We start from the raw sequence: 27,679 nt of genomic DNA, 5'->3' as shown, positions 1-27,679 counted from the left end.
CAACTTTTTGGAATTTTGAGTTTGGTGACATATCTCTCTTAATTATATTTATCAAGTGTCTCAATATTCTAGTTTTACTTTTACATATAAGTATATTTTTTAAAAAAGTAATCGATGGACTTAGTTATGTTATTTTGAGGCAATATAAATACATTTTGTGATATTATGAAATCTAATGACATTTGGTGGTTTGATGACATATTTCAATAATAATAATAATATGCTAAGTGTAATTTTATAATTGAGGCATGAAGAGGATGGTGTTTATGCAATTTTACTTCTACTTCACATATTTTAATAAATAGATCAAGTCACACATATCGAAGATCAAGCATATAAAGCAATTATAACAATCAAAAAGTCATCATACTAAAAGAACAACGAAGAAGAGAACACTAGCAAGCAACAAATAATACAATAATCGAAACAAAGAAAACAATAAGTAATACGAAAATCTAAAAATAAGCTAGTACAATAGTAATAATAACATCAGTGATAGAAAAATTAGATAATCCTCGATTAACTATTAGTCTTCAATCCTAAGCTTCAAGCTCCGTGTCTTCCTATGTAATAAGATCATGTCATAGGTGAGTTACTTGTGTCATGGTCATTTAATCACTTCTCTCCAATACATTTTCGATTTGCCTCTATCTCTCCTTGTATCAACCATAGTCAACCCCGCACAACCTACTTATTGGGATGTATTTGTATCTCCTTTACCCATGCCTAAATCAACCCAAACTCCCTTTCTTCATCTTGTCTACCATGGAAGACATTCCACCTTATCCTGTATATCTCCATGGAAGACATTCCACCTTATCCTGTATATCTTAATTCTTGTCCTATCACTCTTCAACTCCTGGTATGCTTATACATTCATCTTAATATCCTCATTTCTTTTACTTTCGCCGTATGGACATGCTAGATCTTAACCAACCAATATTCTGCCTATATAACATAGTTGATCTAACTGTCATTTTTAAAAAAAATACCTTTTAAAGCTTGGTGACACAAAATTCTTATTACACAAGACACCAAATACGTACCTACAATCATCCATCATGTTTTAATACGACGTATAATCATATATTTCGGACGACTAATAAATGATAAGGTATGATTGAATTTTATTATTAATTAGAATTTCACATATATTATTACTAACTTTTAATCAACTTTTTACACATCACAATTGCATTTATGGAATATTTCACCTTTTTTGGAATATGTTTAATTCCTAAAAAAAAAAAGAAGAAGAAGTTTCCCTCAATGAACAAACTTATACATATGGAGCCCCATGCCATTATCCGCCGGAGCCCGGAAGCGTACAATTTTCAGAACCCCATCGCACTTCTTTTTCCAAACGATTTTTACTGCAACAGATTAAAATCGCAAATCCAATCTGTAATTGTTAGTTTTTTTTTCTTGCGATTTGGAAGCTAACACAATCAGAAATGGGGGAACTGAAGATGCAAGAGATGTCTTTGCCAGCTTTATTCGAGCAGGCTCGAAAAATTCATACCATTGCATCTGAATCCAGCGTTGATCAGGTAATTTTTGCCTTTTTTGGCGTGGAATACGACTAAAAGAAAGTTTTTTTTTTCTCCTTATGATTAATAGTATTTGTATAAGAGGCGGATCCAGCAAACTAGCAGAAATTGCAATTGCACATACTTTGTCGAGCTTTTGAACTATATATTTATATACAAAACCGTATGTATGTATCTAAAGAATGAATTTTTGTGTCTTTTTGAGAAGGTTAGGGATCTTATAAACAGAGCTCAAACAATTGTGCCAAAAAGCTCCTTTATATTATTGTAGTAAGCTGAGAAAATACTGTATTTGTATCAGAATTTCAGAGGTGCTTTGAAGACGAGCATCTCTTTCCAGAGTTTGAAGATGAACTGTTTATTGACCTTCTATTTTTGGTGTATCCATGTTTTCCTTAATGAGGTGGAGGATATTACACATGTTTTAGACAGTTCATGAGGGGTATAGGGGGCAGATTTTTGTTTTCCCTCCATACTACTGCTTGTATTTCTTGTTTATAAAAGATGTTAACTTTATAAAATAAAAGTACCTATATAAAATTTGAATGAATTTTTGGAGCTATATGTCTATATTGTAGCCGTGTACCCGACAGTTTAAAATTCTGAGTCCTCTTCTAATTTGTTTTGTGTCGGTTGTGGATGTTAGGACCTTGTCAAGAAAGGTTGCGAGCTATTGAGACAGTGCGAGGAAATGGTCAGTAAATTAGGGTTGTTCTCGCTCAATGAGACAAAAGATGATATCAGCACTGCTAATCTGAAATATATCCTGGTAAGTGGTTTGCATAAGTAAATGTTCCTCTTATAGTCGATAATTTATCATATTAGTTTTGTTTGGTATCCTCAATGGGGATTCTCCTTCCCTATTTTCTTTTATCCAAATACGAAGAAAGGAGCTACTGCTTTCCTTTTTAGCAATTGTATGAATTGTGTGCATTCATTTTGGTTGGAGATATTGCTTTACTTGTAGTTTTGAAAGCTACAATGCTACCCAATTTTTTCTTTTGCTGTCCTTTTTTGGAGAAGTTATTATTGCTATTATTATTAGACCTTGAAGCTAATGTTCCATTGTTTCAGGTGCCATACTATCTGGCCGAGCTAACAGAAAAAATTGCAGAAGATGGCAGGATAAAAGTACTTAAGACTTCACAGGCCAAGTTAAAGGTAGAATTGTTCTGAGCTGATAACATGCGATGCATTTATGTTTTAAGTCAAACAGTAAGAATTAATGTTGAATGACATCTTGGCTTTATAATTTTGGAAATCTCTCTAGGAATTCATTTCATTTTGTGAGACAATGGAACTTGTTCCTGACGAGGAGATGGAGACATCTAAACAAGGTGGAGCTAATACTTTTGCAGATCGTAGAGCTAAGAAGGTAGGTGGGAGTTGACATTCAGTTGGAATAGCTGTCTGTGAATGTTACTATTAGTTTTTTTTCATTTCATTCTTGTTCTTGGATGGATATTTGAGTTACTAAATGCATAATGTTATAAAGATTGCTCGGTTCAAACGCCAAAGAGTTGCTGAGGCAAAACTACTAGAATTGAAGGAGCGGAAGGAGCGTCGTGGGCGATCAACTAAAGCATCTGCATTGTCTACTCCTGTTGAGTCTGGAGAAGATGATGTGTTGGATGACGATGGCGAAGAAGAACGGGAGGTTAGTAAACATCCCTGTTTATGTCATGTGCATGAGCACTGTCGCTTCTTTCCTTGTATCTCTTCTTTTATTCTATGTTGCAACTTCTGTTACGTTGCCTGCTCTTTTATGCCAAGTCATGCATACTGTTCAATGTGACTAATCAGTGCCTTCGAGAAATGGTTAATCATAAGATGGAAGATTTCATAGAAGTTTGAGAATGTTGCTCATTATATGGCTATGCTCTCTTCTTATTTTAGTAAGTTAAGGTCATATACTGGTGTAGCCGTGTTTGCTGATTCAGCATTCATTGATGGTTGGTTGTATTTGCATAGGCATTCGTCATTCGCTTCTTGGGTTGTCTGCAAGAAGAGCCTATGATCACCTTTCAATTCTAATATTCTCAATAGAATTTGCTGACGAATCCATGATGTAACCTACCACATTTTGTATGTGATTTCTGTAAAGAATCATGATTTATCCTTTAGATGTTATTTAATGTGTTCAATTGAACTAACTAAAATACATATTTCCAGTTTGTAATGTAATTTTTGGTTGCGTTCTTTTGATAATTTACACTCAAGTTTTGGTTTCCACTTGCATAAAGTATCTGATTATTGGGAACTACTACCATTTGCAGGCATGGTTTACAACCATCTCCTTGGCCCTCAGTAAGGTTAGCCCATACTCTTGAGTTTCTGGCAGTACTTATATTTCTTTTGTATGTCCATTACCTTATCTCTATCATTACAGGCTTTTGATCTGCTTGAAATGCTGAGCAAAGAGGAAGAAATGTTATCTGCTATTAAGGAAAAACAGCTTCAGGTACAAACCTAAGTTGATTGGCATTCTTCTCAGGACCTGTTTGCAATAGTGTTGTGCTTGCCTCTGTTCTGTAATAACAATTTGAACTTATGTGTTCAACTCGCATTTTCAGCTTGAAACAACATTAACTGCAACAGGGTTCTTTTCCAACTCTGAACTTTCTCTAGTATTGTTGCCTATCTTATAATTTTGCGTCATGGCATACTCTACTTGTGCAGGACGGGGAGAAAGAATTTTCTCAGTTAGTACTTGATGAACGCACTGAAAAAGTAGAAACTTGGCACCGTGATGCTGCTGCTCGAGCCCACTATACAAAACCTGCAGCACCTATCACCTGTGCTACTTTCGCTCAAGATGTCATAGAGGGAAGGGCCAATGTTTCACAGGCGCACGAACATAAACACCAACCCTTAATTTTTGGACCAGCAAGTCTTGTTGGTAGGAACCCAACAACCGAACGAGAAAAAATAGCAGCACAGGTTTTTCAGCCTCATTATAGGTACTTTCTTTTAACCAAAAACGATAATGCCCAATGATCTTAAGTTGCAAGACAAAATAATAAGCTTCGAGGAACTCAATAATAACATCTTCATTTTAAACACTAGATTACCAACCATGAGCATAGAGGAGGCTGGGCTAACAGAGATGAACATGATGAACGAATGGCAAGAGAGGAATGTGAAACTAATGGAAGAAGCAAATTCTTCATGGCACAGGGATGCCACAAAGTCAAGGCCAGGTGAAGAGGACGAAGAAGATGATGACGCTGCTCAAGACAAGGCAAGAGCATGGGATGACTGGAAGGATGATAACCCCCGTGGTGCTGGCAACAAGAAACTCACTCCTTGTGGTTAAGGAAGCAGTTGGAGCGGAGGGGTTGTATACAAGACATAATTAATTAGACTTTCCTGTAGTTGTAGGCCAAACTTATCAACAAGTTTAAACCCGTTCTATTTCCAGTTTACATGTACTAAATTATACGCAGATTTTGCTGTATGTACTAAATTAGATGGCTGATGTATTGTACAGTAGTTCTAATGGAAATGTATTGATGTCAATATCTCCAGAGGGGACAAAATCATGAACTTTAGGTGTGAGTATATTACGTCTAAAACACAATTTCCTGTTGTACTGGTGCCCAGTTAGGCTGCTCAGGACAAGTGAAGGGTCAAATCCCATATGTGAGTTTGGCACATCCCATTTTTTCAGTACCTTAATGCTAATTGCTTCCCTCATGTAGTATGGCTTGTGGTTACAATTTTCTAGCTCATTCTAGGTCTGAAAACTATCCCTTTCCTAAATTCAAACTAGTCGGACCTATTGTCACTTCACTGCACGGTAGACAGAGTCCACACATATAGTTGATTGTTGAGAAATGGACATCACAAACCCACATGATTGATTCGAACTCTTAATTTATTCAAAATCACTAAATCTAAGTCATGGAGTTAACAAAGCATGGGTGTTTCTTGGTCAAAGTCAACAGATTTCACCACATTTATGGGCACTATGCATTAGTACTGCCACAAAATAGAAATACAAGAAGCAAAAGAAAGATTTCTTGAAGTATAGGATCAAGAAGACAAGAACATGTACCGTCACATGGAACTTCAGTTACTAATCAAACTGCACAATATTAGTTCTCAAAAATATTCATTAATTTGTGTCATCTGAACCTAATATATCACTCCCTTTGCAATAAGACACTTCTAGTTGTGCCTTAAACTCAAGCCAAGGCCTCTCTGATCTCCAAAGATCAGCTATCCGACACTTCTCCCCTAAGTTCACCCAAGAAATCAGCCTGGATAACTCTTTTTTGTTCAACTTGGGACTCAAACCTTTTATTGCAATCCTTGCATCACGAAATGCAGGGAAGCACTTCTGCTTTGCAAATTCATGGCACTTCCCCTTTGCTGCTTCAAGGCAAGCCTCCATTTCACGTTCTTCGCATCTCGCCCTCTCTGCAAAATCTTGATTGGAAGCACTGCCAGTGAATGATTTCCACCAAGGGATTTTACATTTGTCTGAGGCTGCGATAGAGCAACCAATCCTAGCTCCAGATTCACATTGTTGAGTGACTTGAGACTCACAAGCCTTGTATGCAGAGGCCCATGAGATAGGGTCTTTAAATGCAAGGATGAATCGCCCAGCTATTTCTTCTTGTGAGCCAGCCTTGATGGGACCTCGAAGTAGAGGGACTGGTTGTACAAAAGGAATCAGAGTCTTTGATGCAGAGTACTCCTCGAGGTCGATTGATGGCACTTCCGGTTGTGGTCGTCCTGGTGCTGTCATTTAGGAATTTCTGATTGTACCCAATTTTGGGTCCTGAAGAGAAGAACAAATATCAGGATTATCATGATGCTGAAAGTAGTTTTCTTAGTACCACTTAAGGTTGTGTGATATCATCACCAATAAATGCATCTGCAAGAAGACATCTGGATAAGGAACTCTTCAAAGTTTTGGTGTCCGAATAGATTGTAGGGTCTGTTTTTGATAATAAAAAATTTAAGGAAAACAATTGTACATGGATTGTCTTTAGATAGAGTAGTTGTTTTTGAGAAACAGGATTTTTTGTTACAGGTACTCCAGCAACGTTTTTGGATTGTCTTCCAATAAAAAGTTTGGTTTTTGAAACAGACATGAGAGTTGTTTAGGAAAAAAGCCTTCCATCTGGAAAACATCGCCAATCCAAATGTCACAAAGCGACTATATTCATGAGTATCAAGAAGTCCTCCAAACACAAGGGACTCATACTTCATGAAATCAAGTTAATTTTCAAATTGGTTAACAAAAAGTCATTAACAATGGATTAGTATCAGGAACTGCAGGGAATTGAATAAACTGATAAATGTATGTAAATGCCCACAAAAAAAGGGGGCTGAGTACAATATAAATAATCGTACCCAGTAAGTATCATTGACTCCTTCCGATAAGGTTGGAACGATACTTTAGGGATACAAAAAATACATGATATATGATAACTGTGACATTTCATAAAATCAATAATGAAAAGCAATAAGCCTTAAAAGCATTTTCATGTGATCTTTAAGTTGTTTCAGAATGTTATATGATTTCTATGTACATCTTTCTAATGCACAAAGGTTACAAATATTTGTATCTATGAATCTATATGTATTACTGTTGAGTGCCTCATTTGGAACACAGAGGACTCTAGCTAAACTACTTGAGGAGAAACAAAAGGAAGCAAAACAACCAGACGACATGAAGACAGGGAAAGATGATGAAGAGTAGTATACGCAGATAGATAAAGGAAAAGCAGTTGGTGTAGGCAATAGAAGGAGATGCAGTTACAGAAGAAGATGACGCCATATCCACCTTTAATTTTGTCGGGCTAAATCAACCCAATGATACTCTTAACATGGAGAGATATCATTCGCTTTGGGTCAAGCCCAAATGGTTTTCCTCATAAGGCCCCACACAATTAAGAGATCCAACACCTAATATGTAGCTTCCCAATCTTTTTCAGCTACCAATGTGAAACTTTGTTTGAACACCCAACAAATTTCGTTGTTGAAACTACCACATTAACCATTGCCGTATCTACATCGAAGGATGAGTTCTAGGTTTCTTGAGGATTTCTTCTGTACATCTTAGAAATCCCCGTGCCAGTTTAATTTTTGAAATGATTCTGTATGAATGACTCTTGTGAACATGGATAACTCAGATAGTTCTTATGAGCCAGTTATTCAGACCAGGGACTAAAACGCGATGAAGGCAAGAAATTAGTCAGCCCGACAAGGGATTTACTTGGGATCCATGTTGAGTATGGAAGCACGTGACGAAGGGATAAAAGGGTTGTCGTCTACAGACATTGGGATTATGCAAATTGTGTATTGTGCTTAGGCAAAATCTATGGCTTTTCATTGTCTTGCCTCTATATCCTATCATACCCTTCTACCCTTTCTATCAATAGTGTTTAAGGGAGATGCTCGCTTCCGGTGTGCTATGTGACAAGAATGTGCCACCACAACTTAAGGGCAAGTTCTACAAAGTGGTGGTTAGATCTGCTGTGTTATATGGGGCAGAGTGTTGGCCAGTTAAGGTCTCTTACGTTCAAAAGATGAAAGTTGCCAAGATGAGAATGTTGAAATGGATGTGTGGGCATACCAGGAGTGACAGGATTAGAAACGAGGCTATTCGGGACAAGGTAGGAGTGGCCTCGGTGGAAGACAAGATGCGGAAAATGCGACTGAGATAGTTTGGGCATGTGAAGAGGAGAGACACAGATGCCCCAGTGCAGAAGTGTGAAAGGTTGGCCATGGATGATTTCAGAAGAGGTAGGGGTAGGCCGAAGAAATATTGGGGAGAGGTGATTAGACAGGACATGGCGCAGCTACAACTTACCGACGATATGACCTTAGATAGGAGGGTATGGAGGACCCACATTAGGATAGAAGGCTAGTACATAGTCTCATTATTCTCCCTTATTAGTAGGCGCATTAGCGCACTATAATTTCTTGTGCTCTGATTTCTGTTATTAGTTATTACTTTTTGTACTTTGATTACTCTATTTTATCTGTGTCGCTCTCGTTATTTGCTTTCCTATATCGCTTTGAACTTCTTAGCCTCTTTTTATGCTTTTATTGAGCCGGGGGTCTTTCGTAAACAACCGTCATACTCATACCTTAGTAAAAGTAAGGTGTGCGTACACTTTACCCTCCCACACCCCATATTGTGGGATTTCACTAGGTTGTTGTTGTTGTAAACTAATTGATTTGCTCCTAGTACTTTGGTCGTATAAAGAAACATGTAAAAACGCAAACTTGCACAGCGAGTGAATGCACTTAGCAATCACGCAGATTTAACAATATATCTATACAAAAGAACACATTTTTTTAAACCCAATTTGCACATTGTAACTATTCTCGATGTGAAAACACAGAGCCAAGGGGCTGATCTTTGAATAGGAAAAAGAGTGGATCTGCAGGGTCCCAAATGAATTGGCTTATAATGAAGGGAATTCAAATGAATAAACTATACATGTGCAGTGGGTGTAAGCAGAACATTCCATTCCAATTATGTTTAACAATAAAAAGTTGAAGAAAGGTAGTCCAATAATTAGAGATGAAGATAACATACATACAAATTGATAGAGAGCTTGAGGAAGTGCTGGCAGCCATGGGAGAAGAAACACTGAAGCTGGAATTTGAGGGTCCGATTGTTCGTTGTTCATCTAACAAGCCCACTACAAGAGGACTGTCGGATTGGGCCCCCAATTCTTTCGCTTTAGATGGGCCTCTAATCTTCACACATTTGTCCTTTTACAAACAACTCTTTGGTAAATGATTATTTTCTCCTCACAACTTTAAAGATTTATTTTCAGTAAAGTAAAAACTAAATGAGAGAAATTGTTAGACTATGATTTTAAATTTTGTACGCAATTCAAACATTGACAACAATCTAATATTTTGTTTGTAAAATTGAAAATTATACAAAAAAAATATTAGATTATGATTTCAAATTTTGTAAGTTATTTAAACGATGACGTTCTTTTAAAATTTTGTCTGTAACATTGAGAAAACTAAAAGTCAAACGAGAAAATGTCATATTATGATCTAAGATTTTGTAAGATATTCAAACGTTAGACGACAATTAAGTCATTTAAACGTTAATGACTTTTTAATACTTTGTCTGTAGCATTGACCATGAACAAGCATTAGACGTAAGTTTAATGTTGCTTGAAAGAATAATTTCTAAGGCTTATATTTGCACAACTTTTATAAATAGAGACAAAATCTAAATGACATCCCAAATAGATACGTTTGTGTATATCGGTCTAATTTTAGAAATAAATAGCCCAACACAATGGTTCACATTTAAGTAATGATAAATTTTCAGTTTACAAAACAATATACATCAAATTAATTTTTGTCACAATGATAATTAAGTAAATTAAATGCACTTTCTTACATGTAATCAGACACTTAAAAATCATGAGAAATTAATGTAGTTGCATGAATGTAAGTTGAGAAACTTCAGATTCATAATATGTCTAGATTTATTAATTTAAACTTGACTAAAAACTTTTCACATGTAATAAACGAAAATATTTGTTTCATTTTTATTTATTTTACCGGAATTCAGGCCATATTTCCAATTCAATTTCGAAATTGCCCAATAATTCCGCAAGTCCCGCCTTTTTCTCCCTCTTTCAACTTTTTTCAAATTTTTTCGCTAAGCCCAAAAAAAATGATTATAAAAGTCAAATACAGCTCTTCTATTTATTTGCGTTTCTCCTATATTCCCTCATCCTCCCGCCACTGTACACACTGTACGGCTGCCGCCGTCTCCGTGACCTACTACTGCATCTCTTCAGATATCTCAATGCCGAGCAAACGGAAATCTTCTCCGGCGAGAAAGCCGGAGTCTTCTTCTGGCAGCAGGAAATCGAAGAGACTTGCAGTAGAAAAGCCAGATCCAGTAGTAGCTCAACCATCTGATAGCGATTTTGAATCGGAGCAACCTGTTTTATCAACGAAGAAGAAATCCACGAGACAAAAAACAGCTGAAAGTCCAGTGGTAGAAAGCAATAACAAGAAGTTGAAGAAGCTAGCTGTAGAAAAGGCAGAATCTGGTGTAGCTTCACCAGCTGATAGTGAATTTGTATCCGAGTCTAATTCGGTGACGCCGAGCAAGAAATCAACGAGGCGAGCTGCAGTAAAGGTGGAACCTTTGGTGGATTCTGTAGCTGATAGTGATTTTGTCGATGAAGAAGATGTTGATGAAACTGAGCAAGGGAATCTGAAGAAGAGCTTGTCAATATCACCTTCAAAAAGGAAGCCTAAGAGATCTGAGAAAGTGAAAGATGAACAGTGTGTACTCGCTGGTGACCCTGTTCCGGATGCAGAAGCTCGACTGAAGTGGCCTCATCGCTACGTAAGAAAGGTTCTTGCTTTAAGGTTTTAATTCCTTTTTGACTTTGAAATATTTACAATCTAGTTGCTAAAATGTTGAATACAATCTTAAATAGCATGAAAGTTATGATTTTTTGTATTAGATTTATATGGTATATGTGACATTGTGCTACTAAACTAGATGCTACCTTTGAAGCCTCTGAATAAATGCCATCTTCTTCATTTTATGCCTGCATTTATTAGATATGCTTTATTAGATATGCTGATCTATCACATGAATTAAATTGATATCGAACATATTCATATACTAAATGAGCCAATTTCATGTGACTGTTGTTGATAGTCTATCTGACTGTTTTTATTTGACATCATTTATTTTATATTTTACCTATGACTGTTTTTTGTAAAACAGAATAAGGGGAAAGCAAATGGTACCAAGAATTTTAATGGGTAAGTCTTATGCTACTATCCATCTCAACATCATTTTTGGCTCAAAATAATATTTTTGATTTTGAGTGGTTTGTTCTATTGGTACTTTCATGTTTCAGTCAAGATGATTCTGACCAGTTAATTCAAGCTAAGTGCCATTTTAGTCGAGCAGAGGTTGATGATCAGATTTATTATCTCGAGGATGATGCACATGTAAAGGTAAAGTGTAAAGTAATCACATATGGTATATGGCTCCTTCATTGTTTTGATTTACCCATATCTAGTGGTCCGATAGGAATGTGGGTACTTTTTATGTATTCTTTCTTAAAGCCCGTTTGGATGGGCTTAAAAAAATTAACTTTTATGTATGAATTGTTTTTAGAACTTTGAAGTGCTTGCTTATTATTTTTATAAATAAGCACTTGAGTGTTTGGATAAAATTGCTTTAGTTAAAATATAATTTATATAAAAGTAATTTTCATACTCAAAGAAAATGACTTTAAGTACTTAGAAAAAAAGTTAGAAATCCTAACTTTTCATTTTTGATCGACTTTAAGAATTCTATGGCTTAAAGTTAGCTTTAGTCAAACATGTTTAAAAGCTAGCCCCTCCAAATGGGCTCTTAATGTTAAATTGTACGAGGGCATAATTTGAGGCCAGTCCAACTTTTTATGGATAATGGCTGGAGATGATACTTGGGACTAGTGGCGGATGCAGGATTTTAATATAGGGTGTTCAACATATAAAGAAAGGAAATAAGCAAAGAAAAATTAAAGCAGACGTTTGCTAAATTTTAACTCGCCTTATTTGTCCTTTTAACATTTCTTTCCATTTTTCTCTACACCGTCGAACCTTTTTTAAAAAATATATTTTTTTAACTTTCACTTTGCACTGTCCTACTTTATTTTAAACTTTCTATTTTTTCTTTTAAATTAATGCCCCACAAAAGATAAGTTTCTTAAAAAAGTGTGTATGGAATTATTAATATCATAATATATTTTTTTGAAATTGATAAAGAAAATAAAAAATATTATGATATTAATAATTCAATATTTACACTTTTTTAAAAATAATATATTTTTAGTACTCAATAACAATAGTAATAATAACAAAAGATGTTGAACAACATCAATATATTAATATGTAGAATGATAAAAATATAGTTGAAAAGAACTCACTATGTAACTCGATAAATAATATATAAAATTTAACAAAACGAGATATGCATAGTGTGTTATTTCTTTTCTTTTGGTGGAAAAGTGTGTTAATATTGAAAATCAGTTAGAAATTATAGAAATCTAGTTAGGGCTTATATGTGAGCATTAAAAAGAGAGAATAGGAATATTTTTCATTCCAATTACATAAAAAAAATATATAAAATATTTTAAATAAAATATTTAAATTTAAAAAAAATAAAAAAACAATTAAGTAAATAACAAATATACACAAATGGGCTAACTACTTTTTGTCTACCCATCCACAATTGCTCATTCGAGAGTGAGAAAGACTCAAGCCCAACAACATATTCAAAGCCCAAAATGCACATTAAATAGAAAAGGGAGTGAGAAACTTTTAAAAAAAGACCTGAGCGAGAATTGAACTCACGACCTTAGTTATAAATTGAACCCCTTTGACCGCTAAGCCATTCTTTTCAATTGTACTAAGGGGGTCATTAAAGGGTATATATCCATAATATTCAAATTTAACCTTCTATATACAACGTAATTTTTCGATTGAGGGGGTTCGGCCCTCACTCCCATGTAGATCCGCCCCTGCTTGGGACCTAGTATCATTGCTTACTTTGATATGCTTCTGTTTGGCTAGCAGTAAAGAATGTAAAATCTTTTACTTATAGATTCTTCATAGTGTATTGTGGACATCGTGTAAAGTCAAATAAATTTGTAAATAATTCCAAGACCTTGAGTATCAACAAAGTTTAAGTTGACAAATTTAGATGACTCACATTAATTATATAAATTCTAGGATAATAGAGGTGGATGTGATTATACATTATTGCTACCTTGGGGAATATTTAGATTGACAAATAAGAGTGGCGTAGTTAGTAGTTTCTGGGTTATGTTATTTAAATTTTTGGTCTTTCTCATGAATTAGTTGAGGTACCCACATGTTGGTTCGCATATCATGATCATCTAAAAGAGAAAAAGGTGTTGAGATCCTAGACTTGACAAAATATGTACTTAATAAATATAAAATTTAAATAAATATTAAATAAAAATAATAAAATAAAATCATTATTTGATAAAAAAAATGAAACACTTGTGTTTGCTAGTTAAAGTGAAGATATTTTGTAGTAATGGTGGTGATTATAATAGTTGTTGTTAGTAGCTAGTAATGATGGTGGTGATAGTTGTGATAGTGATGGTGGTTGGTGATGTGATGATTGGTAGTGGTATTAATGGTTGTAATGATGAAGTTGGTGGTGATTTTAGAATGTGTGGTGGTTGATGATGTGTTTGTGGTAGTTATGATGATAAATGTGATTGGTAGTAGTGTTTGATAGTAGTGGTGGAGATTGAAGAATGTGTGGTGGTAGCTAGTGGTGATGCTAGTTGTGATGAAAGAGTTTGAAAGTAGTAGGAATTGATTATAGTGGAGATAGTGGTAATGGAGGAGGTGACTGCTACAGAGACAAAGGTGGCGATGGCAACAAATATAATTATAATGTTGGAGGAGGCAAGTGTGGTAGCAATTAGTGGTTAGCAATGGTGGTGATTGTGATGGTAGAGATGGTTGGTGGTAGATGATGGTAATGGTGGTGGTGGTGATTGTAATGGCAGAGGTGGTTAGTGGTGGTGTTGATTGTAATGACATAGGTGATTAATGGTGGTAGTTGGTGATTGTGGATAGAGTGATAGTGAATATTATTCACACAAGAATTCCTTTTAATGATATTAAAACTTTGTTCTAGATCTTAATGATTAAGATCTCAGACTAATTAAGAGTTCAAATTTTAATAAAAACAAATACACTTAATGGTTTAATGTTTGAAATATTTAGATTCAAACCTCCAATGAGTGCAAACAAATCAGGCTTTAGAGTCCCATAGTAGTTTGGAATTGGTTGGTGGTCCCCTTATGTAGACTTGGCAATCCTCTTCTCATGGGGTAGTTTTCGGGGTTGATTTAGACCTAATGTTCACACCTAAAATGGTATTAGAGCCAAGTCTTTCCCCATTTAGGCCCCTATTTATGTCATCCATGCGTCAGTTGGTAGTTTGGGGTGGCTTAGAGGCCCACATTGGTTTGAGAATGGATTGATGTTCTCTTTATATAAATTTGAGCTGTCCTCCCTCATGAGTTGGGTTGAAGTAGGCCGAATTTCATATTTTACAATTGATTGTAAGATTTTTCCAATTATTATAGCTCAGTTATTGTAAGTTGTATTTTGTTATATAGGCATATAATGAGTCCATGACTTGATTTATTTTTATTATCTGTCATGTAACTAGGCTGCTGATGATGAGGATGATTACATATGCAAGATTGTCGAATTCTTTGAAGCAGTTGATGGCATGCAGTATTTTGCAGCTCAATGGTTTTACAGAGCTAAGGATACTGTAAGAAATGCCAACTCTATCATATGAAAGGTTTTCTTTTCCTTTGTGATGCTATAGTGGACTGACATCTCCTTTTCCCCACTAGGTTATTAAAAGCCATGATCAGTTCATTGACAATAAGCGTGTATTCCTTTCTGAAATCAAGGATGATAACCCTATTGATTGCCTTGTGACTAAACTCAAGATTGTTCCTGTGCCCTCAAATGTATGTATTTTTTACCTTACTGATGGGTACTTTGTATTGGTATAGAATGGTTGAACTAATGAGAGCAGAATGTTGTTGCAGGCAACTTTACAGTTCAAGGAAAATGTAAAATCAAATTGTGATTTCTACTATGATATGAAGTACTTGCTTCCATACTCTTCTTTCATTAGCTTACCGCCTGGTATTTCTTTGCTGACACTTTAAAATAACGGATAACATCTTTGGTCCTTTTGCGATAGTATTCATTCTTAAATGTGCTTAATGGAGTGCGTAATTCTCTGTAGACACTACAAGTCCAGTTAGTTCATCTTCTACTATATCAAGTGACATTGATGCCGGTGAGGTCAAAGAACACAATCTGGAAAAGAAGCTCTTGGATCTATATTCAGGATGTGGAGCAATGTCCACGGGGCTATGCTTGGGTGCTAATAGCAAAGGCGTCAAACTTGTTACTGTATGTTCTTTCCTTCATCTTACTTATTCTATGTTTTACCAATTTGAACCAGCAGAATGTGGCTTGCATTCTTGTCTTTTTATAAGACCTGTAGTCAGGTTGTCTGTTCTGTTAATATAAGTTCTTGGATGCAGAAATGGGCTGTTGACCTCAACAAGCATGCATGTGACAGCTTGAGACTGAACCACCCAGAGACTCAGGTATATATTGATTGTAGGTATAAAAGGCCACTATTTTCTCGTTGCCGTGATAATGAAGAAAATTTATGCAATACTCAGGTGAGGAACGAGTATGCCAGTGACTTCTTATCACTTCTGAAGGAGTGGGTGCAGCTTTGTGTCTCTTGTTCCTTGGTAAAAAGCATTGTTCCTCCACACCCTCATTTGAAAGTAATAGATGAAGTTGAAGAAGATTCCAGTGATGATGAAGATGAAGATTCCAGTGATAATAAAGAAGGTGAAATTTTTGAGGTGGAAGAACTTTTAGAAGTTTGTTATGGAGATCCAAAAGAAAATAACAAACCTGGGCTTTACTTCAAGGTACTAAGCCATTGAGCTTGGAATTCTTCAATTTTATGTGTGTCATGTTGTTAAGCTGTAGTTTCTTTGGTAGAATATAAACAGATTTCTTTTGGGGAAAAACTGTTTTTTTTCTTTCCTGAGTGCTTCTGACCTTGTCATTTTCTGAAATCACTTTAATTGCCTTGTGCCTAGGTTCGCTGGAGAGGTTATGGACCGGAGGAAGACACCTGGGAACCAATAGATGGCTTAAGGTATACACTTGAAACAATTTATTCTGACTTTTTTTTTAAAACTCTTTCCAACTAGTTGACATATGTGTATAGTGACTGCCCGAAGAAAATAAAAGAGTTTGTGGCGAAAGGCTTCAAAGCAAATCTTTTGCCATTGCCGGTAAGTTTTATCCCTCTGTTTCAATCTTACTGGTTTTGTTGTAAAAAATGTAGACTACTTTTAGGTTATCAACTTGCTAATGATTTTTGATGCTGACCCATACTGATTGAATTTTCTGTTGGTTGTTTTCTAGGGGGATGTTGATGTTGTATGCGGTGGACCACCTTGCCAAGGAATCAGTGGATTCAATCGTTTTAGGAATAAAGAAAATCCGATGCAGGATCCAAAAAATAAACAACTTGATGTCTACATGGACATTGTGGATTTCTTGAAACCGAGGTTTGTATTAATGGAGAACGTGGTGGACCTTATCAAATTCTCCAATGGTTTCCTTGGGCGATATGCATTGAGCAGACTTGTAGGGATGAACTACCAAGCACGGATGGGAATGATGGCAGCTGGTGCGTATGGTCTTCCACAATTTCGTATGCGTGTCTTCATGTGGGGTGCTCTTTCATCAGAGGTAATATTGATTTTCATTTGTAAGTTATTTAATAGTTTTTCAATATTGAATTTAATGTACCTATCTACCATCCTCACTCTGTTTAAATCTTGTCATGTTGCAGAAGTTGCCACAATATCCATTGCCCACACATAAAGTTATTGTGAGGGGTGTTATTCCCACAGAATTTGAGGTAGCTTTTTGATTTTTTTTTTTAAATGTCATGAATTGTGGACCATTTGGTATTTGCTAAATGTGCATCCATTTGCTAATGCAGTCAAACACAGTTGCATATGATGCAGGACAGGATCTTGAATTAAAGAAAGAACTCTTTCTCGGTGATGCACTTTCTGATCTCCCTTCGGTATGTATGAGATATTGAAGTTGTTTTGAAGGCACTTCCAATAACTTAAACATAAACTAATGTAGCATCATTTTCCCTCTCTTTTATGCATATGATTTTCTCTTTAGGTGGAGAACAATGAGCCAAGAGATGAAATGCCTTACACTGATGAGCCCAAAACTGATTTCCAGCATTTTATAAGATTAGGGAGGGATGGTGAGTCCACATATTTTGCTTGTAGAGTATTGTAAGTCTGTTAGTTCTATGTTAGAGGTTTAATGTTGTAACTAGGGTTGAGCTTGAATTGGGATCTGTGTTAATGAGTTTTGCTGATGCAGTCTGGTTATTTTGTAGGGGTGCTGGGAAGTGTTCTGTATGATCATCGTCCTCTTCAGTTGAATGAAGATGACCATCAGCGTGTATGCCAAATTCCCAAGCGGAAGGTATACAAATTGTTTCTGTCATGCCATTTGTGTTACTTAAGTGATGAGCTCCTCGTGGTGCTGATTTCTTGACCTTCTGTGATTTTAGGGTGCGAACTTCAGGGACTTGCCTGGAGTTCGTGTTCGGCCAGATAATAAAGTTGAATGGGACCCAGACGTGGAGAGGGTAAAACTACCTTCGGGGAAGCCTTTGGTATGATTTTGTTCGAGTGACATAGTTATTGTGTTGTTTGTCTTCTGGATCTTATGATACTTAAATGTAACAGGTCCCTGACTATGCTATGAGCTTTGTAGGTGGTAGTTCCTCAAAGTAATGATAAATCTCTTTTGCCCCCTTTCTGATTTGGTATCTTTATTTTTACCTCCCTCTTCATAGTGCTAAATAATGTTTTTGATTGTGTGACATCATGTAGGCCGTTTGGTCGTTTGTGGTGGGATGAAACTGTCCCAACCGTTGTGACGAGAGCCGAACCCCATAATCAGGTAGCTTTAACCTTTGCCATCTTATCTCAATTCATTAAATTATTCATCTTGTCTCATCCTGATGCATTGTCCTTTGTTTGCATGTTCCTTCCAGACTATAATACATCCACTACAAGATAGAGTGCTCACAATTCGTGAAAATGCAAGGCTCCAAGGTTTTCCTGACTACTACAAGTTGATAGGTCCAATTAAAGAAAGGTATTGCTTTGACTAAAATCTAATTTATGGTTGAAGATCTGAGTTTTCAGTAATTCTTTTATTAAATCTTTGCTTTGCACTATATCATCTATAGGCTGGTGGGGGAACATGTTTTATTGTTCTCACCTAAAAAATATCATGCAGCTTGAGCTTAAACGAATAAGTGAATCTGGAAACATGCCAGAGACACAATTTTGGCTCAGTATTCAGGATCTGCTGGTATTTGGGAGATATTTATGAACTGAAAGTCTCTTGCCCTTTTTATTATTTTAATGGCTATTATGGATATAGGTATACTAAGCTAACCAAAAAGTAGTTTTGGAAAGCTGCTAATTATTTTTTAGCAGCAGCAGCTTATATGCACGTCAAGAGTAGCCATTTTTTATTGGAGATTATTTTGTACTTGAAACATCATTTTGTTGCTTGCAACATATTTTCATTGTTATATGGTGCTCAGGTACATGCAAGTAGGTAATGCAGTTGCTGTTCCAGTTGCCCGAGCATTGGGCTATTCTTTGGCCATGTCGATGAAGGGATTATCTGGAGAAACGCCGTTGTTCTCATTGCCAAAAAAATTTCCATCTCACGAGGAACAAAATTGTAACGAAGTGTCTCAATAATTGAAGATTAATTATTTGTGACTACCAAATGATCTTTCCCCCTTTATATGGGGCTGATTATTTTTAGGATGTTAGTGTTATTTATTAATTTGCCTTCAGACATTGTTTCACAATGCAAATCATGCCAATGTTGATGTTGGTGAAGGCGTGAGTTTATGTAATAGCAACGCGAACATTTGCCATGTTCTATTCTAGTTCCAGCATTCAATTCCATGTAACATTTGTGAGAATCGAGAACTAAGGAGGAAAAATTTAGGGTATTTAATACCTCCATCCCATGACCAAGTTGGTCTTCAAGAAATAATAGCTGCAATTTGTTTTTACTTGTTGGAATGGAGGTGTCTTTATAGTTTTGTTCCATGGAGCCTCAAATGCTATTACTTCTCTTGATACCTATTACAATTTAGAGATTTCAAACTATACATCAGTATTGTAACAAATAATTTATGTATGATACATATATGCACCATTTAATTTGATTTCAATTGGCATCTATGCTTTCCAAATAGTCACATTTCTCACATATTTGTTTTACAAGTTTCTTAAGAATCACACTTGTACCTTTATCACAAAAAGACTTGTATATTGACTTAAAATGTCTCTTGCATTAGGAGATTTCCCTTTGTTTCTTCTCTTTCTCCACTAAATTGGACGTAGAAATAGGAAGTAACTAAATAGTAATAGGATGTAACAAGTTGGCCCAGCCTCCAGGAAGATGTTAAGCCAAAAATTGAATCAACTTTTAAATGCAATTAAATGAGAAAGATATAGTAAGAAAGATGATAATTGTACCGTAATCAAATGAGAAAGACATTAATAAAGATAAAAATGAATAGATCATGGTTTCAAAACCCTTCAATTCTACCAATTAATTTTTTAAATTATCTTTTCATTTTCTCATATTGAATGAAGGAAAAAGTTGAATAAGAAATGGTAATGTTCAATTGTTGATTTCAAAGTTTTTTCTTTTATTTGATTCATTCTTCATATAAATATATTATATATATATATATATATATATATGTATTACCACATTTAATTATATTTATGTTTGTCATTTTTTTCATCTCTTAATTTTGGTGGCATCATTATAGCAGGACAAGATATAAGTATAATTATATTTGATAAGCTTGATGATTCATTATATTTATTTGGTAAGAATCTCATATTTCTTTATAACATTTTTTTTTTTTTGATGAAAACATTATTATTTAGAATAAACGTGCAACGCACGTTCCTAAAACCCTTCTCTTTCCCCGGAAAAAATGCTAAAGTAGATGTAGAAATGAGGAAGTAACCAGTTGCCCCTAATCCACGGCGAACAAAGTAGAGAATATTTTGTACTATCAGAAAAAAGAAATGTGTTAACTTATACTCACTCACTGTTTATATCAAATCATGTGAATTTAGTGAATTATTGTGAGATTAGCCATGCTTAAGTGTGTTTTTCCTATCATAGTAGGTAAAAATATTACCTTGTATCAAGTTTTTCATTTGACATTTCCGCGGAAAGACTTGTGTATAGACTTGATATATCGCATTCATTTCGAGCTGTCCTTTTCTGCTCTTACTTCACTGAACGGATACGTTTAATGTAGAAAAAGGAAGTAGCAAGTTGCCCCAAATCCACTGTGAACATAACAGGGAATATATGACCAAAATCAAATCAAAAAGGACGTCTAACATCCCCCAACAAGATTTGTCTCCTTGTATATATATCTCATGAATTATGATTTGGAAATATAACACAAAGCCTAACTTTCTTTCTTCATTACCAACTTTTTATACCAACCATCTTTCTTGCAAAATGAGCCTCTTGTTTCTACTAGCATCTTTCTTTCTTTGTCTACTTGTTTATTCCTCACTGGCAAAATGCCCCAGAGATCAAAGTCTTGCCCTTGTAGAATTCAACCAGTCTTTTGTTGTTGACTCATTTGCATCTTCTCTTTGTGACAAACAATCTTATCCTAAAACGAGTTCATGGAACATGAACAAAGATTGTTGTTCGTGGGATGGAATAACATGTGATGAGATGACGGGGCATGTGATTGAGCTTGACCTCAGTTGCAGCCAACTTTTTGGGAAGATTGATTCCAATAGCAGCCTATTCCAACTCTCTCATCTCCGAAGGCTCAGTCTTTCTGTGAATGACTTTGACGGTTCTCATATCTCGCCTAAATTTGGCAGGTTTGCAAGCTTGACGCATCTTAATATTTCCTACTCCAATTTCTTAGGTAAAATTCCTTCTGAAATCTCATATCTCTCCAAGTTACAGTCTCTTTTTTTACCGTACAACAGTGAGCTCAGACTCGCAGCTTACGATTTCAAGATGCTCCTTCAGAATTCAACCCAATTAAGAGAGCTTCATCTTAGTGGTGTGAACATCTCTTCCACCATTCCTTTGAATTTCTCTTCTCATTTAACAACTGTGAGGCTGGGGGGTACAGGATTGTATGGGATAATACCTGAGAGTATCTTTAACCTGCCCAACCTGGAAACACTGGACTTAAGTAACAATGATCAGCTCAATGGTTATTTTCCAAAGACCAAATGGAATAGCAGTGCATATCTCATGGAGTTGAATCTTGTTGGAGTAAATTTTTCTGGTAATTTCCTGCCTGAATGTCTTGGCAATCTAACTTCATTGCAAATATTGGAACTTAGTTCCTGCAATTTGTCGGGGCAGATTCCGGAATCTCTTTGGAATCTCACCCATCTGGAGTATATGGATTTTCAAGATAACTATCTTGAAGGACCAATATATCCTCAGTTTACAAGTGGAATGCAGAATCTGAAATCACTTTTGCTGTCAAATAACTCCCTGAATGGATCAATACCATCCTGGATATTCTCCCTGCCAGTACTGAGTCAATTATACTTGAATAATAACCACTTTTCTGGTCAACTTAAGGAATTCAGTTACAATTCAGTACTAGTCAGTGTTAATATAGGCAAGAATGAGTTGCAAGGATGTCTTCCCAAATCAATTCAGAACCTTGTGAGCCTAGTCGGGATTGATTTAGCAAATAACCAATTGCAATGTCCTCTTCCCAAGTCACTCCAGAACCTCAGAAATCTAAAACTTCTTGATCTTTCATATAACAATTTTAGTGGCAGTGTAGATGTCAGTGTCTTTTCAAACCTCAGAAAACTTTGGTATCTTGATCTTTCATATAATAATATTTCTCTGACCAATGAGATCAAAGTCAATTCTACTTTGCCCCAGTCTCTTGAACACTTAAATTTGGCCGCTTGTCAAGTAAAAGAAGTGGATTTTTTGAGATCAGCAAAGAACTTTTATACCTTGGATCTGTCATATAACAACATTCAAGGAACAATTCCTGATTTGGTATTGTCTAATTGGATGCATTCCATAGCAATTCTTAATCTAGCTCACAACATGTTGACAAGTATTGACCACATTTCATCATTTTCCCAAATACTTTCTATTAATTTAGAGTCCAATTGTCTTCAAGGGACGCTACCAATTCCACCACCCTCTATAGAATTAGTCTTCATGTCAAATAATAATCTCAGTGGTGAGATCCCTTCTTCTGTTTGCAATTTGACAGCATTAATAGTTCTAGATTTGGCAAGAAACAACTAGAACGGAACAATTCCACAATGTTTGGGTAACATGAGTGACCAACTCGAGGTTTTGGATATGAGACACAATAGTCTTTCTGGGAATCTCCAAACAACTTTTAGCTCCGGAAGTCAACTCAAGAGCTTCAACTTGCATGGAAATAATCTAGAGGGAAAACTCCCAAGATCCTTGGCCAATTGCAAAGATTTGGAAGTTCTTGACTTGGGAAACAATAACCTCAATGACACATTCCCTATGTGGTTGGGGACTCTTCCAAATCTACAAGTTTTGAGCTTGAGACTCAATAATTTGCATGGACTCATTAGAACTTCAAGTAGTGCGAAATTGTTTCCTCAGCTTCGGATGCTAGATCTTTCTTGCAATGCATTTACAGCAGAATTTCCAACAAGTCTTTTCAGAAATCTGAAAGCAATGAGGAGGATTGATCAAACAATGAAGGCACTAGGTGATACAACACAAATATATTATCAAGACTCGGTAACTGTTGTAACAAAGGGATATGAGTTTGAAGTTGTGAGAATCTTGTCCTTGTACACCACAATGGATCTTTCAAACAACAAATTTGAAGGGCATATTCCTAGTATGATGGGAGACCTCATCGCACTGCGTGTGTTGAATTTATCTCACAATGAGTTGCAGGGTCATATACCACCATCACTTGGAAAGTTATCTGTAGTCGAATCAATGGACCTTTCATCCAACAGGCTTTCAGGAGAGATACCAAAGCAACTTGCTTCTCTTACATCTCTTGCAGTTTTTAATCTCTCCCGCAATCATCTTGAAGGATGCATTCCAAAAGGGAATCAATTTGATACATTTGACAACAATTCATATGAAGGTAATGATGGATTGCGTGGATTCCCAGTTTCTGGAGGTTGTGGAAGTAACCAGATACCAGAGACAAACGACACAACATTTGTGCCGGATGAGGAAAATGATTCAACATTTCTAAGTGAGCTCAGTTGGAAAGTGGTTCTTATGGGATATGGTACTGGATTGATTATTGGATTATCCATTGCATATTTCATGCTTTCTTCTCGAAATCCAAATTGGCTTTCTGGGATCGCTGAAGATTTAGAACACAGAATCATTATGAGAAGGCGAAAGAAGCAGCGAGGTCAAATGCATTACAGAAGATGAAGAAGAAATAATGGCATCTAGACATGTTCCCAGAGGCACAAGATGTAAGTTCAAAACTATGGGATATGTGACTGGTTCTAGACATGTTCCCAGAGTCATGTTAAGATCTATACTAATTCTTTTAGTTTACTGTAAGTGGTATTAAAAGATTGAGATTAGTGTTCGGGATCTGATTCTTTCGTTTGTAGCTTTTATGTAAGCAAAGAGTGTGTCCAGTTGAGATATCAAGACTGTGAAGAAGTTGATGCCTGCAACAACAAATATATCTTCTTGGAGGAGATTGCTTGAGCAAGAGATGCTTTTATAGTTTTTTGGTGTCCTGGAGGTTGAAACTCCTTTTTCTTTACAAAAATAAAATAAAATAAAGAATAAATTGTAGTCCTTAATAACTACTAGGATTGAAGTATGTTGTTTTAATGTGCAGTTTGGTATTAAGTGTTACTATAATAGTTGTAATATTTCTCACAATGAAGTGTTTTTATTTTTCCATCCAAGTGTTGGTAAAGAAAAAAAAAAGGATATTTTTCTGCAAAATAATATCTTTCTTTTGACATTTCCACAGATAATGTGTATTGACTTAGAATATATCTTTCACATGGAATACAGTATGTTTGATCTGTTCAACATTGACAATTAATATCAAAGTGAAATTAACAACTTGAAAAGACTTGTCCATTAAAATTTCCATGAAAAGACTTGTTGTACATTGACTTGAGCCAAACGTTCTGATTATCTTATTTTTATTTTAGCAATTGGACTAAAACTGTTACCACAAAGAAAAAAATCTCAAAAAATCATAGCATCCTTGAGAAGACTAACAAGATTTGACTGCTTTTAACATCCACCAGTGCTGTATGAATTTTGATTTGGCATAACACAAAGCACAACTTTCTTGCATAATGGGCCTCTTTTTTCTACTAGCATCTTTCATTCTGTGTCAACTTGTTCTTTCCTCATTGGCAAAATGCCCAAGAGATCAAAGTCTTGCCCTTCTAGAACTCAACCAGACTTTTGTTGTTGACTCATCTGCATCTTTTCTTTGTGACAAACAGTCTTATCCTAAAACGAGTTCATGGAACATGAACAAAAATTGTTGTTCGTGGGATGGAATAATATGTGATGAGATGACGGGGCATGTGATTGAGGTTGACCTCAGCTGCAGCCAACTTGTTGGGAAGATTGATTCCAATAGCAGCCTATTCCAACTCACTTATCTCCAAAGGCTTGACCTTTCTGGGAATAACTTCTCTAATTCACATATTTCACCTAAATTTGGTAGGTTTTCAAGTTTGATGCATCTTGATCTTTCCCACTCATACTTCTCTGGTCGAATTCCTTTCGAAATCTCTCATCTTTCCAAATTACAGTCACTTGATCTTTCTGGTAAGTCTCCTTTATTTTTTGATGCTGAGCTAAGACTCGCAGCTCACGATTTTAAATTGCTCCTTCAGAATTTGACTCAATTGAAAGAGCTTGATCTTAGATATGTGAACATCTCTTCCACCATTCCACTCAATTTTTCTTCTCATTTAACAACTCTGAGGCTGGAGGGTACAGGATTGAATGGGATAATACCTGAGAGTATTTTTCACCTGTCCAACTTGCAAGTTCTTAACTTAGAAGACAATGATCAGCTAAGTGGTAATTTTCCAAAGACCAAATGGAATAGCAGTGCATCTCAGTAAAGTGAATTTTTATGGTAATTTACTGCCTGAATCTCTTGGATATCTAACTTCTTTGCAGTTCTTGATACTTGATTCTTGCAATTTGTCGGGGCCAATTCCGACATCTCTTTGGAATCTCACCAATATAAACTACTTGATCCTTGAAAATAACCATCTGGAAGGATCACTTCCTCTTTTTTCAAGTGGACTGTAGAATCTATTTCAACTTTCCCTTTCAAATAACTCCTTGAATGGAGAATTACCATTCTGGATATTCTCCCTACCGTCACTAGGCGTTCTACACTTGAGTTTCAACAACCCTTCCGGTCAACTTAAGGATTTCAAGTACCATACAATAACCGAGATTCGTCTAGGACATAACCAGTTGCAAGGTCCTCTTCCCAAGTCAATTCAGAACCTTGTGGACCTAAGATGGCTTGATATTCCATCCAACCACTTTTCTGGCAATGTAGATGTCAGCTTCTTTTCTAACCTCAAAAAACTTTGGTTTCTTGATCTTTCATTTAATAGTATATCACTGACCAATGAGAAAAATGCCAAATCTACCTTGCCGGATCTTGCACACTTACACTTGGCTGCTTGTGAAGTAAAGGAATTGAATTTTTTTAGAACAGCAGGGCAGCTTGAGCAGTTGGATCTTTCACATAACAAGTTGGCACGTATTGGCCACATTCCTCGTTCTCATCTATATTATATTGATTTACGGTCCAATAATCTTCAAGGATCCCTACCTATTCCACCAACTTTTGTAGAGTATTTCCTCATATCAAATAATAATCTCAGTGGTGAGATCCCTTCTTCTGTTTGCAATTTGACAGCATTAATAGTTCTAGATTTGGCAAGAAACAACTAGAACGGAACAATTCCACAATGTTTGGGTAACATGAGTGACCAACTCGAGGTTTTGGATATGAGACACAATAGTCTTTCTGGGAATCTCCAAACAACTTTTAGCTCCGGAAGTCAACTCAAGAGCTTCAACTTGCATGGAAATAATCTAGAGGGAAAACTCCCAAGATCCTTGGCCAATTGCAAAGATTTGGAAGTTCTTGACTTGGGAAACAATAACCTCAATGACACATTCCCTATGTGGTTGGGGACTCTTCCAAATCTACAAGTTTTGAGCTTGAGACTCAATAATTTGCATGGACTCATTAGAACTTCAAGTAGTGCGAAATTGTTTCCTCAGCTTCGGATGCTAGATCTTTCTTGCAATGCATTTACAGCAGAATTTCCAACAAGTCTTTTCAGAAATCTGAAAGCAATGAGGAGGATTGATCAAACAATGAAGGCACTAGGTGATACAACACAAATATATTATCAAGACTCGGTAACTGTTGTAACAAAGGGATATGAGTTTGAAGTTGTGAGAATCTTGTCCTTGTACACCACAATGGATCTTTCAAACAACAAATTTGAAGGGCATATTCCTAGTATGATGGGAGACCTCATCGCACTGCGTGTGTTGAATTTATCTCACAATGAGTTGCAGGGTCATATACCACCATCACTTGGAAAGTTATCTGTAGTCGAATCAATGGACCTTTCATCCAACAGGCTTTCAGGAGAGATACCAAAGCAACTTGCTTCTCTTACATCTCTTGCAGTTTTTAATCTCTCCCGCAATCATCTTGAAGGATGCATTCCAAAAGGGAATCAATTTGATACATTTGACAACAATTCATATGAAGGTAACGATGGATTGCGTGGATTCCCAGTTTCTGGAGGTTGTGGAAGTAACCAGATACCAGAGACAAACGACACAACATTTGTGCCGGATGAGGAAAATGATTCAACATTTCTAAGTGAGCTCAGTTGGAAAGTGGTTCTTATGGGATATGGTACTGGATTGATTATTGGATTCTCCATTGCATATTTTATGCTTTCTCAAAATCCAAATTGGCTTTCCAGGATCGCTGAAGATTTAGAATACAGAATCATTATGAGAAGGCGAAAGAAGCAGCGAGGTCAAATGCATTACAGAAGAACAAATAATTGCATCTAGACATGTTCCCAGAGGCACAAGATGTAAGTTCAAAACTATGGGATATGTAGTCATGTTAAGCTCTATACATACTGATTCTGTATCAGTTTATGTTAATGTTATTATACTATATCCTCATGTGAGAGAACAAATCTTATATTGCCGATGGATTTATGATGTGCGATATTTCTTCTTACAGATGGAAAATGCAAGCAGCAGTGTTCCTTACGTTTTAAAAAATGCTAGAGATGCAGTTTGGGCACCATGTAACT

The 27,679-nt window shown here is 35.9% G+C and overlaps 3 protein-coding genes and 2 pseudogenes across 5 annotated transcripts; 4 read left to right on the top strand and 1 right to left on the bottom strand.

Annotated features, from left to right (window-relative positions):
• The first annotated feature begins 1,277 nt into the window (after positions 1–1,277).
• Positions 1,278–5,069, top strand: LOC129884393 (PP2A regulatory subunit TAP46-like). Its single transcript, XM_055958702.1, has 9 exons — positions 1,278–1,550; positions 2,197–2,319; positions 2,625–2,711; positions 2,821–2,925; positions 3,046–3,207; positions 3,827–3,862; positions 3,940–4,011; positions 4,230–4,510; positions 4,617–5,069. The coding sequence occupies exons 1-9, from the start codon at positions 1,455–1,457 to the stop codon at positions 4,864–4,866; spliced, it is 1,212 nt and encodes a 403-aa protein (XP_055814677.1). The 5' UTR covers positions 1,278–1,454; the 3' UTR covers positions 4,867–5,069.
• A 407-nt stretch (positions 5,070–5,476) lies between these two features.
• Positions 5,477–9,271, bottom strand: LOC129884379 (uncharacterized). 2 transcript variants are annotated; one of them, XM_055958690.1, is made up of 2 exons: positions 9,112–9,271; positions 5,477–6,336 (listed from the first exon to the last, which is right to left on the bottom strand). In XM_055958690.1, the coding sequence occupies exon 2, from the start codon at positions 6,301–6,303 to the stop codon at positions 5,668–5,670; it is 636 nt and encodes a 211-aa protein (XP_055814665.1). In that variant the 5' UTR covers positions 6,304–6,336; positions 9,112–9,271; the 3' UTR covers positions 5,477–5,667. The 2 variants fall into 2 exon arrangements, with proteins under 2 accessions (XP_055814665.1, XP_055814670.1); XM_055958695.1 differs by having other exon boundaries at positions 9,116–9,270.
• Positions 9,272–10,257: 986 nt separating this feature from the next.
• LOC129884369 (DNA (cytosine-5)-methyltransferase CMT3-like) lies at positions 10,258–19,324 on the top strand. Of its 2 annotated transcripts, none has more exons than XM_055958683.1 (21): positions 10,258–10,908; positions 11,299–11,336; positions 11,435–11,534; positions 14,785–14,892; positions 14,978–15,097; positions 15,179–15,278; positions 15,382–15,551; positions 15,686–15,751; positions 15,830–16,090; positions 16,265–16,323; positions 16,396–16,462; positions 16,596–16,925; positions 17,029–17,097; positions 17,182–17,268; positions 17,376–17,463; positions 17,602–17,690; positions 17,779–17,883; positions 17,957–18,000; positions 18,104–18,173; positions 18,268–18,371; positions 18,829–19,324. In XM_055958683.1, exons 1-21 carry the CDS (start codon positions 10,357–10,359, stop codon positions 18,989–18,991), a joined length of 2,790 nt encoding a protein of 929 aa, XP_055814658.1. In that variant the 5' UTR covers positions 10,258–10,356; the 3' UTR covers positions 18,992–19,324. The 2 variants fall into 2 exon arrangements, with proteins under 2 accessions (XP_055814658.1, XP_055814654.1); XM_055958679.1 differs by having other exon boundaries at positions 10,258–10,917.
• Positions 19,325–20,704: 1,380 nt separating this feature from the next.
• Positions 20,705–24,321, top strand: LOC129884365 (receptor-like protein 9DC1; annotated as a pseudogene).
• Positions 24,322–24,522: 201 nt separating this feature from the next.
• Positions 24,523–27,678, top strand: LOC129884356 (receptor-like protein Cf-9 homolog; annotated as a pseudogene).
• Position 27,679: the final 1 nt, after the last annotated feature.

The sequence above is a fragment of the Solanum dulcamara genome, chromosome 1 (assembly GCF_947179165.1).
Source record: "Solanum dulcamara chromosome 1, daSolDulc1.2, whole genome shotgun sequence".
Taxonomy (NCBI): Eukaryota; Viridiplantae; Streptophyta; class Magnoliopsida; order Solanales; family Solanaceae; genus Solanum; species Solanum dulcamara.
Note: the sequence above shows the minus strand (reverse complement) of the source record. Positions and strands in the feature narration are given on the sequence as shown.